General features: G+C 34.5%; 2 protein-coding genes and 1 pseudogene across 2 annotated transcripts; 1 reads left to right on the top strand and 2 right to left on the bottom strand.

The window, feature by feature from the left end:
• Positions 1 to 990: 990 nt before the first annotated feature.
• LOC120263820 (UV-B-induced protein At3g17800, chloroplastic) lies at positions 991 to 2,634 on the bottom strand. The gene is made up of 3 exons (XM_039271798.1): positions 2,388 to 2,634; positions 1,997 to 2,304; positions 991 to 1,928 (listed from the first exon to the last, which is right to left on the bottom strand). The coding sequence occupies exons 1-3, from the start codon at positions 2,493 to 2,495 to the stop codon at positions 1,163 to 1,165; spliced, it is 1,182 nt and encodes a 393-aa protein (XP_039127732.1). The 5' UTR covers positions 2,496 to 2,634; the 3' UTR covers positions 991 to 1,162.
• A 1,301-nt stretch (positions 2,635 to 3,935) lies between these two features.
• Positions 3,936 to 9,673, bottom strand: LOC120263408 (probable histidine kinase 4). The gene is made up of 12 exons (XM_039271295.1): positions 9,248 to 9,673; positions 8,413 to 9,042; positions 7,578 to 7,811; positions 7,331 to 7,500; positions 6,983 to 7,201; positions 6,690 to 6,876; positions 6,551 to 6,602; positions 6,231 to 6,460; positions 5,980 to 6,078; positions 5,180 to 5,877; positions 4,602 to 5,093; positions 3,936 to 4,532 (listed from the first exon to the last, which is right to left on the bottom strand). Exons 2-12 carry the CDS (start codon positions 8,689 to 8,691, stop codon positions 4,283 to 4,285), a joined length of 2,910 nt encoding a protein of 969 aa, XP_039127229.1. The 5' UTR covers positions 8,692 to 9,042; positions 9,248 to 9,673; the 3' UTR covers positions 3,936 to 4,282.
• A 3,938-nt stretch (positions 9,674 to 13,611) lies between these two features.
• LOC120263868 lies at positions 13,612 to 15,624 on the top strand (annotated as a pseudogene).
• The last annotated feature ends 554 nt before the right edge of the window (positions 15,625 to 16,178 follow it).

The following is a 16,178-nucleotide window of genomic DNA, read 5'->3' as shown; positions in this document are numbered from 1 at the left end:
TATCACCATCTAAACACATTTACAAGTTAAAAGCAGCAGGGAAAAAAATATTATAAAATCAAAAAGTATTTGTGATGGATCCAGTATCATCAAACTAATTAAATTGTGACATACCATTAACAAATATAATAACAAAACAGGCACACCACCATAATTACAATAAATTGGAACCACCATAATCAAAATATCATTCAATCAAAAGTAAAAGTTCCCAAAATAAAATGACAGAAGACTCCAATCCATAACAAATTCTTAACCAACATTTGATCACATTTACAAGTTAGTAAAGTAAATAAGCAGTAAAGCAATATGGATATAAAAGCAAATAGCATTTTTTACTGAATCAAGCATTGTCAAATTGATTACCATAAGAAATACAATCAAAATAAAATTTTAATGCCAATAACAAAAAATCCATTAAATGAGGCGAAATCAAGAATGTTCATTCAAACACAAGTCACTCTAACATCAACAAGACGAAAAAGAAATTAGGCTAACTTTTCTTTTTACCTTCCTTGAATGATAATATCACTAAATAAATACAAAAATTATGAAGACATAAGAAGAGAAAAACTCCAATCCATAAAAAGTTCTTAATCACAAAAGAGCAATTAATTAATAGCAAAAACAACAATCAAGACAAATAACAATTTGAATTGAATCAGACACAATTGATTACAATTGGAAACACCATCAAAATACAATTTTGATGCCAAACAAGTACAAAATCATTCCATTAAACCTATGAGAAATAGAGATTGCTCATCCAAGCACAAGTCACAGTATTAGCAGAAAAACACAAGATGGAAATTTAGATACATCTCTTCTTTTTTTTTTTTTATCATAATATCACTAAATCAAGCATAATAATTCTTAACAGACAATTCAATCAACACCAAGTTCTCAATCACCAACCAATCACATTTAGAATTTACAACAACAAAGAGCAATCAATTAGCAGAAAAATGGTACCTGGAATCGAAACACAAGTCACAGTAATAGCAAATACACACAAGATGGAAACTTGGCTACATATCTTCTTTTTCCTTTATCATACTATCACTAAATCAAGCATAAAAGTTCTTGACAGAGAGTTCAATCAACAACAAGTTCTCAATAAGTATCCAATCACATTTAGAATTTTGAAGACAACAAAGAGCAATTAATTAGCAGCAAAGTGGTACCTGGAATCAACATAGCTCTCAACGTCCCACAAGAAAGAGCCAAAGGTCACAGCTTCAAGAATGAGCCTCTTCAGGCCAGCAAAGCTTATCTTGATGAGCTCATCCTTCGATGAATCAATGGCGCCCTCTGGCGTGATGACAATCTCAGGGCGCCCAAACAGCGCCTCTGTGTGCTTCTCAATGATGCCGAATGCCTCCTTGGATCGAATGGTGGCGTATCTCTGCAATGTCTCCGCATCTAATGCCATCACATAGGATCTCAGCTTGCATGGCTTTACCCGATCCTCAATCCCTTCGGCTGGGAATGGGAAAGCCGGAGGAGCATTGGCCAAAGCCTCGGCTTCCGCTGGTGAATTCAAAGGCAATGTCTTCATGGACTTCTCGAGCTGGAACCTCTGGTCGACTCTCTTCAAGAAGTAGCCATACATGATCGAAGCTGCGTAGACTTGACCAACGCGGAGCTTGCTAATGGGAGCAATGGCATTGGAGTCCTCCAATCGTTGCCCTAGAATGAGAGTCAAGTGATTCTTGATCATCTCATAGGCTTCCGGCGAGTGGAGCTGCTGGAGCTTATTCTCCTCCGATGACCAGTGATCGACCTTGCCGGATTGGGGAGAGGGTCGACCTTGGGACAACGCCGGCACAAGTGGAACACCAGCGTCCATGAATTTCTGGACGATCATCATGTATAGGATTTCCTCTAGAGCTCTCCTTCTCTCGCTGGCTTTCACCTCAGCGATCCTCCTGAAGAAAAGAGCAAATTAGATATAGATCGAGAGACAAGAAGGGGATCGAGAGAGATCGTGAATCACCGGTAGAGAACGAGGTCGGTGCCGGATGAGGACGAAGGGGAGGGATCATTCTTGAGCTTCTCGGCGTCACGATCGGACTGGAGCTGGTGCAGCTGCTGGTCGACGGTAGCGGGGAGGAGGTGAGGATGAGAGACGAGGATCTGGGAGAGCAACTGCCCGACAGGGGACTCGAGCTGAAGAGGAGCAATCGGAGCCAAAGGACCATCGCCGGACTCCGACGATGCTCGGATTCTCAAGCTTCTCCTCATAGGAATCGGCCTCCTTTGCCTCCATCCCTGATTGCTAGTTAGAGAAATCGATCTCCGATCCTGCACCGATGAAATTGAGGCAAATTAGTGGAGATAGGGGTTGAAAAAAGCACTCTGACCATGGTTAGGGTTAGGGTTCATACCTTGAGAGGTTGGGCATGGCCAAGAGAAGCGAGAACTCGCGATTTGGAGACGAAATTCGAAGCGGCGAAGAAATTGGGGGCGTATCGGAGAGAGGCTGCCGCTTCCATTATCGTCCAAATCGAAATCGAAGGATTGATGATGAAGAATCGAAGTGAAGAGAGATTTGGGATTAGGGTTAGGGTTTTCGAGGAGACGTCGAAACGCCGACGAGTCTGACCAGAGAGAGAAGACGATGAGAAGGAGAAGAGAAAACGGAAATGGGAAAACTATTTATAAATAATAAAAATAACTATTATTTTTATTTTTTAAATAAAATATAAAGAATTTTTTTAAAAAAAACCCCAAAATACCAAAACAAGCTAATTTAAATATTTAATTAATTATTATAAAAACAGGCGTGAGACATTCAAAAAATTTTAAATTTTAAATTTATTAAAAATAATATTCATAATAGAATATCAATTATGGGTGAATAATACTAGTAATAAAATATCGGATTGTGTATGTAAATTCACAATCTAAATTTAAATGTATAAATTAGATGATTAATTTTTTATTGAGTGGCTATGCACCCGCTTTTGTTAAAAAATAAAAAAAACCGAAATTAGTACATAATTATAGTAATAATAATAATAATTTTTAAAAAAAAAATTCAAACGAGAAAAACAAGAAGAAGGAACACAAGAAGCACATTTTATGAGAATATGCTTGACACACGCTTTGAAGGTATGGACCTGGATAGCACCACGTTTTGTTACTCGGCGACATTGATTTCCATTTTGTCTTTTTGCTAATTTTTAATTATTATTTTTTTTTTTTTTATGGTGAGTTGATTTGGAATTCACGGTTATAGATCATTCAAGAATCAAGATTCTTTTTTTTTTGAAAAAACATTCTAGAAATTTTATTATATATATATATATATTTGTGTGATATATAATTAATCGGACACAAAATACAAACTGTGAATGGCACGTAACAAATTCATTTTTTTTTGTTTTAGCAATTTTTAAAAACTTCGTTAATCCACAACCAAAATTATGTGACTTTATATAAAACTTTATAATTTAATCTACAAATTTATAGCAGTTGTCATGTTAGATCATTAACAAATATTTTTATACTCAGAAACTACTGATAGTACAGTAATAACTCCTTATAAAAAAGCATAAAAGAAAAAAAACTGAAACGTACTTCTATAGAGTTATTCATTATTATTATTATTTTTTTTGTAATATTCTCTGTAAAATAGTACTATAAAATACTATTTATTTAATGTATATTACTTATACTCTCCACTCCTCTAGAATTGCATACATAACAATAGCAGGCCTTCATTATTTTTTGTATTTATGCACCCCACATAATAAAACTTTAAAAAGTGATTAAACTTCCATGACGCTAATTTTTTTTAAATATATAAAAATATTCATATTAAAAATAGTAACTAGCTTTTTTGATGCAACTGCAACTTAATAGTTCAAATTTATTTATTTAATTATTAGGCAGTTAAAATTCAGTTACTTTTTTTAATAAAAAATTTGTGATTTTCATGGAACAATTGTAGCGTTTTTCATAAATCCTTCTCAACTCGCTACATAACTAGCTTCATTCAGTGTTCATAGTTTTAATGGTTACATGGCAACTAGCTTCATTCAGTGTTCATAGTTTTAATGGTTACATGAGGAGGGGGGGGGGGCAAAATTATATGCTCAACAGGGAGCTCAAAGAATGAGAACAAACACTCACAGAAAAATACCACAAACACTATACAACTTCTCCTACTTCGCAATTCATCGGTTTTCGCCTGAGACTTTGAATGATTCTGCAAAAGATACATGTACATCGGCTTGATTTGTAATTTACAGCGAACTCTGTTTCCGCAATGAAATCGTCATTGTTCAGGTTTTGATAGCAAGAACTTGGCAACAGCTTGATAGAGTTGTTGCTCGTCGAATGGCTTTGAGACGTAACCATCCATGCCACATTTCAAGCATTCTTCGTAAGTTGCCTGAATAACATCGGCGGTCATGGCTAAAACAGGGAGATGCCATTCTGATTTTTCTGAACCTTCTCGGCCTGTGTTTCTAGCTTCCTTATTCACCTTGCTCTCCATCAGACGTATCTGCCGAGTTGCCTCGAACCTGCAGTAAAACACAAATCATGTGAATTCGGCTGTTTACAGAGAAAATGGATAATCATTGCGCACATACCCATCCATTTCAGGCATCTGAACATCCATAAAACAGGCGTCGAACTTGTGTGGGAGTTGAAGGAGAGACAAAGCATCTTTGCCACTTTCGGCACATGCAACATTAGCACCGTATTTCTTCAGGGCACCTGCAGCAACTCTTAGATTCACCTTGTTGTCATCAACGACCAATATGTTTTTCCCAACTAGAAGATTGTGAAGGAAAGTTGATCCATTTGGTGTTTGTTTCCGCTGCTGCACCCCTCCGGCTCCCAGCACCTGTTGAAGGCATGTAGCCACTGTGCTCGCCCTGAGAGGTTTCATGATCACACCATCCTCAAATGAAGTCTTTGTTTTATCATATTCAGATGTGACCAGAAGGATAACTTTCGGCAATTCAACCGAACGTCCATTCTGTTTAAACTGCATTAGTTGTTTACACAAACCAGCATCGGTTCCGGAACTCCATGAATCCTTCTCCACAAAGATAAGATTTGGTTGCTTTCCATAACTTCTGCAGGGAGAATCATACCAAGAAAGGTTAAGCAAAAGATGAATAGATATAGTTCAACAACTACTTGGAGTAGAAAGAAAGCTTACTTGGGGTAACCATTCTGCCCAGCTAACATGTTAATCGCGGTCTTAACATTGCAAACAACTTCTGCAGTTATGCCTAATCTTCGCAGATGGTATGCTGTTACAGCACCTCTGACCGGTCTTTCATCAATAATTAGTGATTTCATTCCCCTAAAGCTTGTTGGGAGAGGCTCAGGAATAGCTCTCTTTGCATCATCAATAGCTCTCCCATTGCATCTTTGAAGGACAACAGTAAATGTAAACGTGCTCCCAACCTGAGGCCGACTAACGAAATTTATTTGCCCGCCCATTAGTTCAACCAGGCACTTGCTTATGCTTAATCCAATACCGGTTCCTCCATAATTCCTTGAAGTCGAGCTGTCGGCTTGCATGAAAGGTGTAAAAACTCGATCCTGTGCTTGAAGGGGAATACCTATCCCAGTATCTTCTACACTAACAATCAAGGTTACTCCACCAGAATCACTGTCACCAGGCATCCCATTTTGAGATGCATCATTGGAAAGCAGATGTTTAAAATTTTCCCAACTGTTCCGGTTATCAGCTGCTTCCAACCCACTTAAAGTATTGAATAGAGTTTTATTTGATTTGTGATCCTGTTCATCTGAATGCCCATTAATGTGAGCCTCTGATTTCACATCCATCACCATATTCGAGTGCTCCACCAAATGAACTTGAACAAATATGTGGCCACGTTCGGTAAACTGGGATAGGACAGTTCAGGAACAAGAAACTACTTATTTTAACCCGCATCAGCAAACATAAGCAATAAATGGTGTCACCACTAATATTGACATACTACTTACTTTAACTGAATTCCCCACAAGATTTGTGATTATTTGCCGAAACCTCCCAGGATCACCGGTGAGAACCTCTGGAACTCTATCCGAGACAAATGTAGCAAGCTGCAGTTCAATAGAGTGCGTTAAAATACCTAAACAAGAATATTAGTTTTTTTTTTAAAAAAAAAAACCAATAAAGAATCAACAAGAGCTTATACACTGATCAAATAAAGGGAAGGAAATGGAGGGGATTATTAAAGTGGCCACAGACTCACCTCAATACCCTTCTCTCGTGAAGCTGCAGAGAATAACGAGAGCACCTCATCTAGAATGGATCGCAGGTCAAATGGAACTGCTTCAATTTCAAGCTTGCCAGCTTCAATTTTCGCTCGGTCGAGCACCTCATTTATCAATGATATCAATGCTTTTCCACAGACTTGTGCAGTTTGGGCAAAATCCCTTTGCGTTAAATTCAGGTCTGTATCCAAAAGCATATCTAGCATTCCTGGAGTAAAATAAGAAAAATGATCAACATGTTCCCACGACAACTAACATACCTAATAAACTAGAATAAAAAAATAAACAATAAACATACCAAGAACTCCATTCATGGGTGTCCTGATCTCATGTGAGACAGTAGCAAGGAACTGCAATTATGGAGACAAATTTAGTACCGAATGGAAAGGAAAAAAGTTATCGTGTTGATCCCATTTCCATTCAACAGTATTAGATACCTGAGATTTAGCAACATCAGCAGCTTCTGCTTGTACTTTCAGTTCTTCCATCTTGCGACAATCCTCTTTGACATTGTCATAACGATTCCAAGCAGCATACAGTATATAGCCTGCAAGCATGCAGATCACAAAGACACCGGATGGGGTGGTGATGGCTGACAATGGAATGGGAGGCTTCTGGCTATACCTGGTCGAAACAGTCATAATGTTATAGTCTGCATGCATAAGCTAACTAACCTAAGTGTCCGAAAGAAAAAAAAACAAAATAGGCCTCCGTCACTGCAACTGCTTACCTGCATTCCATATGGTGCTTCCTGAATGGATCACCGAAATCAAGCATACTAACATGTGAAAGAGACATATAACCATCGGGTTGCTGAGGTCCATACATGATCAACGGCTCTGAAATGTTTGTGACGTCATAGACATTCACCATGATATCTTGGCTGCCAGCAAGTTGCCTCAGCAAATTTTCCACAAGAGACTCGACATCAAAAGCTCCACCAAGGTATCTATAAAACAAAAAAAATATGAAGCTTGAAAGAAAAAAACATGGAAACAATTGTTTTCCAAAAAAAAATCATAGAAAACAATATATATAGGGAACAATTCAACTGAAAATATGGAATGATGTATCTAACCCAGCGGTATTTTCTACTCGTTCATCAACTGTAGCATCTGCTGGAAGACCAGAAAGGTAGACTGGGAATGTTAAAACCACACCAAGATGATTGGACCCCAGAAGCCTAAATGGGTTAGTAAGAACAGCTTTGCCGGTGGCTCTGGCCCTTATAATATTTTCTCGGTCCTCCTGAATTTGACAACGAAATGATTTCAGTAACAAAAGGAAAACCAAAGAAGAATAAGCTCCACGGAAGAGAAACAAACCTCGCCAGACATCATGTCAAGCGCCTCGATGTATGAAACTGTCTCTTGTGAGAATATTACAGGAGCATACTCGTCTTGCATGGGTGACGGCTCATGTTTCATAGTCTTGATTATCCACCCCTGCTCATTCTCAAACCTCTCTCTTTCCATATGAGCAACTCTTTGTGCGTAGGCCACCCCATTGAGCAAAGGCCGCTCAAAAGCAGTTCTTGCAGTGTAATGAGCAAACGTCTCCTGGGAGAAAAACCATCAAGCAAACCCAAGATAGTGAATAAACAGAATACCAGGTATCTCTAGGAAAACAGTGCAACACATGCTAGAAATGAGAAGCTTGGAATGGCCAATCCAAACAAAGAAGGTCAGGTTCAAAAAGGGAAAAAGTTCAAAGTTACAATTCCACGCAATAAAGCAAACATTCCTAACAAAATGAAATCATACCCACATCTGTCGGTGTCCAAGGTAGAAACAAGAAGAAGCGATAATATCAAAGAAAGCAAAACACCAACAAATCCAAAAAGAAAGAAGAAAGAGGCCCGTAAATTCAACAAGATAAGATCAAGGTGAACCAAAAGAACAAGGAAAGTCATCACTTGCACGAAAAACATTGGATACTTTTGCACAACGAGTTCACACAGACTTCAACCAAAAAAGAAGAAAAAGAAGAAGAAGAAAGCTACCATATTACACTAACAAATGTTTGTAAACTAGATGAATCAGATAATAAAGAAAGAAGCATAATTAATGAAAACAAAGACAAAAAATGCAGTATTTATTATTTAAAAAAAAAAAAGGAACAGTGAAAAGAAAAACAATGAAGGATGATTCTTTGTTTCACCTGATCAATGGCAGAGGGATGCTTCTGGTAGTGAAAAGTAGAGATGAGAATGGCAAGAGCATGGACATGGTTGACACTAACAGCAAACTGGTCCTGGATCATCCTGGCCCTCTCCTCGCACATACTGACAAGAGCTTCCTCAGCCTTTCTCATGCTGACCCTTCTGATATAAAGATGCAAGCAGGCCCATATGCCCAGAGAGACCACCACCCAGAGGACCACCATGGCGGACCTGTTCAGCCACCACCTCCTCCTCTCCCCTCCCATCTCATACCCCATCCTTTCCACAATCACCACAGCAAACAAACACTAACCAGTAAACACAAAACACAGCAAAGGATCAACACAACTTCTATCAGCTCTGCAAATCATTTCCACTCCTCAAAAGGAGGAGGAGAAGCAAGCGTGGGTCTTAAAAGAAGGGAATTTGGTCACAGCATCACAGGTCCCAAAGAGGACTGGAAGACAAAGCACAGCACGTCCCACTGCAGAGATGATTAAAGAAAGCAAAGAATGGAAGCGTTTGCTGGCGATGTTGAGGAAGATTATTTTGGGCGAAATACTTCCCCTCAATTTCTCTTCCAAGGATTTCTCAGGGATACGGTCCGATTAAACAAAGCTCCTTCCTTTCTGCAAAATTATATAAAAAAAAATCCACTTTTCTTTTAGACACGCCCTCTATAAACCCTATTTCCTCCCACTCTTCTCGAATTTTTCCCAACTTTTTATGCTTTTTATATTAAAAAAATCCACTTCTCTCTCTCTCTCTCTCTCTCTCTCTCTTTCTCTTTCTTGAAAAATAAAAAGAAAGAAAACAGGGGAAAAAAATACTAACTTTTTAGGCTTTCAGCTCTGATGGAAGAGGAATGTGATTGATTTCTCAACTTCTCGCTCGATTATAGGACTTGATTCCTCTCTCTTAAACTAGATAAAAACTAAAACTCGGATCGACGATAACTTCTCCTGAACTCCAACGCCGACTCCACCAACCACCACCAATCTTGGATCACAAACTCATTCTCTTATTTAGGGTTCACAAGAGAGGAAACTATCAATGGATACGGCCGAGCTCATGCGTAGCAAACTGTACACCATCTGGCGAAAGCTTGCAGGGCCCGTACGCTGGAGCTTCTTGGACATTAATGGCGGTGATTGAGAAGGGATCAGTCCCGTAAAAACGCAATCTTGGGAGGGTTAGGGTTTGGTTTCTTTTCTTGGAGCTTTGTTGCTTGTCAGTGTTTTTCTCTTTTATGCGCCAAAGAGAGAACACTCCTTCCTAAATTTCCCCCTCTTTTTAAACTTTTATTTTATTTTTTATTTTCTATTTTTATATACAAATAATAAAATTAATAAAAACAAAATATATAAACGTATCTTGGACTCAAAACAAAGTGACGATGAGTTTCTCGTTTCCCATCTCGCCTTTCCTTTAAATTAAAAAAAATTTACAAAGAATAAATTTATTATGAAATATTGTGAGGATATTCCAAAAAAAAAAATAATATATTGTGAGGATGCATAGTATATTTAAGTAGTAATTATTTTAATAGATAAATTATTGATTTATTTAAAAAATTGACAATGATACAAAACAGATAAAAATAACTAAACAAAAGACGAAATAATAAAGAGGAATAAAATTAATAATTACAAAGCAAATATAAAATATTAACATAAATTACTAGAAGTGACACAAGAACAAAAATAACAAATAAAACACAAAAAAAGAAAAAACAAGTGATTGCACTATTCACTGTATGGTAGCAAGAGTCATTTCATATGTTAAAAGACTACTCGCTGATTAGGTTGTTAAAACATTTGATTTTCCATGATGATGGCTCTCAATAAATCTAAAAAGCGTTTGAGTACGTGGAGTGAAAGTTAAAAAAACGTTGTTGTTGCTATGGATTTTGTGCTACATAAATTCATGAGAAATCATATAAATAATATTAGTAATAAAAAAATAGGAGTAAGCACATATTATTTAAAAAATATATTATTATTTCCCAAATCAGATATTTAAAAAAATTGCATTTATTAGGAAGTCTCACAACTCTCATATTCAAGCTTCCAAAGCTGGAGTCAGAAAGTCGTAATTGTGGTTTAATTATATTGTAAAAAAATAATTATATTCTTATATTTAAAATCTGTTATTATTTAATAAACAAGTGTTATTATACACATTAAATTAAATTAAAATTATTTTATAAATGGTTATCATTTAAAATTTTAAAAAAATGCACAGAAATAAATATAAAATCTATAAAATTAAATATATACAAATAAACAAATCTGGGCATGTAAACACTCAAATTTGTCAAAATATTATTTGAGTGATTTTTGAAAAGGACACAAACCCGGGGGAGATTTCTGTCTTTTTGCTCAGTAGTACTTCTTAGCACTGTTTGACTTGGTGGACTAATTGATTGGACCAACTACACTTAACCCGAACCATCTAGCCAGCTCTATGACTTAATAGTGCAAGGACCCTTGTACCTCCTCCAATCATAAATTTTATTTATTTTTATTTTTTAAAACCTTCCTAATAACTATTTGATAAGATATTTAATTTTCAAAAAAAGATAATAAAAATTCAACTCCCTCTTAATAAAAAATTAAAGCGTAATAAAATATGTGTAATGAGCTGCATCATTCACTAATTAAATTTAAGAAAACAGTGTCATATCACTTCTTTATTGGATCCGAATATAAATTTTGAATAACAATTTAATTTGACGGACCGAACATGAACAAAATAATTTTAATCTCAATTGAAATTTTTATATTTATGAATTATAAAACTATGTTGATGTTAGTTACATGTAAGACATGCATAAAATAATAAAATAATCTTAACGACTTTTAAAACAATGGCAAAAATATATATTAAAAAAATCAAAATGAATATAAGTTATAATTCATGTCAAAGTGTCATTTGATTTTAGTGTTTTGTTAGTTGAAGATGGTGACTTTTTGTTGTTAATGAATTAATTAAATATGAATTTTGCATAAGCTGTCAATCCATCAATGTTGGTTCTCTATGGATTAATTAAAAATTTAATTTTATTTACATTATTATTATTATTATTATTATTATTATTATTATTATTATTATCACAAGTGAGATCACTTTTTGGCATAGAGAGTGAAAAACAAATAGTGATAAGAATTTGTTCCGATTATGAATTAAAACCAAGTAAAGAAACCAAACAACCTAAGCAAGTACACTAAAAAAAAAAAGTTAAAAAACCCAACAAAGTTAAAAACTTATAATTTTGGATTAATTAAGTAGGTCAACTTATATTATATTATTTTTTATCAATAAGAAAAAAAAATGATATTTTCTCCACCAAACTTGCTTAAGATAACCTTTAATTAGTAGTTAGTTGCTTCCAATCCTCTACTAAAAAGACACAATGCCATGTGTTCGGTTGGAGATATCTAGATATTTGGTAAAGTCTAATCATTCATTAAAGTCTTAATCACGATTTGATTAAATAATATGATACATATAAATAAATAAACTATATTATACAATAACATTTAAAATTTTATATAATATATTTTAAATTTGGTGTGTTAGAGACAGGAATCAACTATCACTAATTAAAACTTAAAATTTATTTTTTCCTTTATAAAGATAAAATTAAAAATAATATTGTATAAAAGAAAAAGAACAAGTGAGGGCAATTAGCAGCTATGAACCTAGGTTTTTAGGAAAGGAAAAATGTAACGAGAATTCAGATCACCAATAACTGAAAGTGAGACATTAATTCAGAACTTATTTTTTTATACAAATAAATAAATAAACTAAATAAAATAAAATAAAGGGATGTTTTTTTTTATTGTTTATTTAGTGGTTTTTTAAGTATATTTGGTGTGCGTTTTTTTTTTAAATATTATTGTATCATTTGATATCATGATTCCAACATTAATATCTTGATTTATAGTATTATTTTAGCTCATCACTTATGTGACTAAGCATCATGCAAATTTAATATTTAATGAACTCTTAATTGATCATCTTTTGACTATTGTTGTAACACTTGCATTTGTCTTTCAATGTTGAAATAGTCTAATTAAGTCCAATGATGATTATGATGTCTGTTCACCAAATTTTAATTAATTTAAAACGTTAATAAGGTAGATTAGGGGTTAGAATTAGGTCATGTGATTAAGTAGTTAAGCCTCTAAATTAATTAAAAAAATAAAGGCCCACTAATTATAAATTATTCAACTCATGATAAATAGCATGATATCATTTTTCTAATTAATCATGTCATCCCACTAATAATAATTATTAATTTTAAATTTAGTTTTAAAACATACCCTAAACATCGGCTTAGTTTTTTTATAGTTTGAAAAAATATTTTTGATAAAAGAACAATTCAAAGGCATAAATATATAATAATGATAATGGAAAAGGAAAAATATTTTTATTTTATGGGAAAAAAATATTTATTTAATTTATTTGAAAGGAAAAAATTGACAGAGGCGAAACCCCATAAATTAAAAACCCACTCATTCTCAATAGACTCGTGGAATGAATAGGAAATAATAGAATAAAATTTAATTATCAAATAACTCTTATGAAAATGCAAACAATTTTCTCTAACTTTATAAATTTTAAATAAAATATGATTTTTTTTAAATACAAAAATACATGATTAACTTTAAAAGCATTTTAGTGCACAATTGAGATGGAGGGAAAAAAATTAAATAATTATCAAATGGAGTAACAAAAAAATTATATATTATATAGAGAAAATTAAATAATTATATAGAGAAAATTTTACAATATATATTATATGCATGCTCATGCATAAAATATGTCTTTTTCATAGATATACATATTTTTGGTATTTCATTTTTCTTCCTAGTGTTTGAGGGTTTAATCTTCAGTTTGTTTATATTTAAAATATATATATATATATATATATATATATTAATTTTATAGCATGAAATTTCTCTAATGAAATAAAGGAAAAATTATTTTCCTCTTAAATATTTTTTATTTTCAAATAAAATTGAAAAAATAAGGTTTCCAATTTGTCCACATTTTTTAAAATATAATAATAATAATAATAATAATAATAATAACACCAATAAATAAATAAATAAATAATTAATTAATTCAAGGTTTAATCGAGATTTTCCCGAATCTCGAGGCAATCGTGAGGTCAGATCTAACAGGTGAAGCATTGGGAGCGCGGGAGAAGCGGGCGCCAACTACCAAGCTTGTCTGCGCGGGAAACGGTTACGCAACGGTTTATTAAAAGACAAACAAATTCAAAACAGAAAGAGTTCCAATCTTCCAAACTCCAACCAATCATCCAATTCAATCATCCCTTTTCTCAGGTAAAATCAATCATACATTTGATGTTTTGATTTCTGTTTATCAGAAAATTAATTTTCAATTTCTAAGTTTGAAAGCATGAAATAATGGTTTTAAATCCAGTCAGTGATGAAATTGATAAATGTATTGGATGTTTGCCTTCTGTTGCTATTTGTTTCTGTGAATTTGTTGCCTTCTGCTGATTGCACATCAATTGTTTGAAGGAATTCCCAAATAGAAAATGGCAGATGGTGAGGATATCCAACCTCTTGTTTGTGACAATGGAACTAGAATGGTTAAGGTACAAATTCAATAAATTCATTGATAGCATACTAGTTTTTTTTTTTTTGTTGGCATTTGAATAAATTCAAACTTTGAGAGGAATCTCTAAACCAAGCTGGATTTGCCGGAGATGATGCGCCGAGGGCGGTCTTTCCAAGCATTGTTGGCCGGCCCCGTCACACGGGTGTGATGGTCGGTATGGGTCAGAAAGATGCATACGTCAGCGATGAAGCTTCAGTCAAAGCGAGGCATTCTAACGCTGAAATACCCGATCGAGCATGGCATTGTGAACAATTGGGATGACATGGAGAAGATATGGCACCATACTTTCTACAATGAGCTTCGTGTCGCCCTTGAAGAACACCCGGTTCTTCTTACCAAGGCTCCTCTCAATCCCAAGGCTAATCGAGAGAAGATGACTCAGATCATGTTTGAGACTTTCAACACTCCTGCTATGTATGTTGCTATTCAGGCTGTTCTTTCCCTTTATGCTAGCGGCTGAACAACAGGTATTGTTAGTTCGTATTCTCTATTCTTAATATGGTATCAGAGCTATTATTGTTATTCTCTATAACAAAGGTATCGTACTCGACTCTGGGGATGGTGTGAGCCACACTGTGCCAATTTACGAAGGATATGCACTGCCGCATGCAATCCTCAGATTGGATTTAGCCGGGAGAGACCTCACTGATGCTCTAATGAAAATCCTGACCGAGCGCGGCTACTCATTCACAACCACAGCAGAGCGAGAAATTGTCCGAGACATGAAGGAAAAACTAGCATATATTGCACTAGACTATGAACAAGAGCTTGAAACAGCGAAGAATGGCTCGTCTGTGGAAAGGAGCTATGAGCTACCAGATGGTCAGGTGATCACAATTGGCTCAGAGAGGTTCCGGTGCCCGGAGGTTCTCTTCCAGCCATCGATGATCGGAATGGAGGCTGCTGGAATTCATGAAACTACTTACAATTCTATAATGAAGTGTGATGTGGATATTAGAAAGGATTTGTATGGCAATATTGTGTTGAGTGGTGGATCCACAATGTTTCCTGGAATTGCTGATAGGATGAGTAAAGAGATTACTGCATTAGCTCCAAGCAGCATGAAAATCAAAGTTGTTGCTCCTCCTGAAAGGAAGTATAGTGTTTGGATTGGAGGTTCAATCTTGGCATCTCTCAGTACATTCCAACAGGTATCATCATCATCATCATCATCATCATCATCATCATCTATGAAACGAATTACTGTAAATTTTACTATTTATTTTTTACTGATTTGTATTGAATTTTATCTGCAATTGTTCATGAGAATGATAAGAAAAAACTTGGAATTAATTACAGATGTGGATTGCAAAGGCAGAGTATGATGAGTCTGGCCCTTCAATTGTGCACAGGAAGTGTTTCTGATTTTCAATTTGGCTGGAATTGGAATTGGAATTGGAATTGGAATTGATTAAAGAAAGGACGTGGAGATGTTTGGAGCTGCTTCTTGAATTTTCTCTGCAATTTTTTTTTTTATTTTGTTGTCAAAACTTTATTTAAAATGATAGAGTTGTTATTTTTTTTTGGTCAAGATTGTGGTACATTGTTGTTATTTGAGGTTTTTTTGGCTCGTTGTTCTTTGATCAATTATTTGTGACAATTTTAGAAAATTAATTGATATTTTTTTTTCTCCCATGTGTTTTTTCTTTTTTATTTTGTAAAAATATATAAAGAGTTAAAAATATATTAAAAGGAATAGGTACTGATAGTGAACAGATAAAGGATGGTTGAGATGAAGGTGTTGCAGATGACCAGAAAAGGAATATTTGGTTAAATATAAATACAAATAAATAATTTAATATATTAAGGTGATAAAATGAAAGAAAATGAACATAAAGCAAGCTTCTAAAAGTAAAAAAGATAATTTATTTATGATAAGCATTCTGGCCAAAGGGTTTATAGTTTGTGGTTTTTGACCTTATTACATAAAATATAGGTAAGATATTTAAATTAAAAATAAAAATAGTTCAAGAGTCGTTGGAAGCAATAATGATAACGGATCGACGATTATGAGTGCTGGTTTGCAACTCAAATTCCTCATCCCGCCGAAGGTTCAGAATCATATAAAATAAAATAAAAAAAAAAATTCATCTGAGATTCTGGCAGG

Source organism: Dioscorea cayenensis, chromosome 6 (assembly GCF_009730915.1).
Source record: "Dioscorea cayenensis subsp. rotundata cultivar TDr96_F1 chromosome 6, TDr96_F1_v2_PseudoChromosome.rev07_lg8_w22 25.fasta, whole genome shotgun sequence".
NCBI classification, from domain to species: domain Eukaryota; kingdom Viridiplantae; phylum Streptophyta; class Magnoliopsida; order Dioscoreales; family Dioscoreaceae; genus Dioscorea; species Dioscorea cayenensis.
The sequence above is the reverse complement of the archived record's forward strand: the minus strand, read 5'-3'. Positions and strand labels throughout refer to the sequence as shown.

Coding starts and splice junctions, on each gene's coding strand:
- LOC120263820 (XM_039271798.1), bottom strand. CDS start 2,495: ATGGAAGCGGCAGCCTCTCTCCGATACGCCCCCAATTTCTTCGCCGCT. Junction 2,305..2,387: donor GCCATGCCCAACCTCTCAAG/GTATGAACCCTA, acceptor TCATCGGTGCAG/GATCGGAGATCGATTTCTCT. Junction 1,929..1,996: donor ACCGACCTCGTTCTCTACCG/GTGATTCACGAT, acceptor TCTTTTCTTCAG/GAGGATCGCTGAGGTGAAAG.
- LOC120263408 (XM_039271295.1), bottom strand. CDS start 8,691: ATGGGGTATGAGATGGGAGGGGAGAGGAGGAGGTGGTGGCTGAACAGG. Junction 6,079..6,230: donor CACGAGAGAAGGGTATTGAG/GTGAGTCTGTGG, acceptor ATTGAACTGCAG/CTTGCTACATTTGTCTCGGA. Junction 5,878..5,979: donor TTGTGGGGAATTCAGTTAAA/GTAAGTAGTATG, acceptor GTCCTATCCCAG/TTTACCGAACGTGGCCACAT.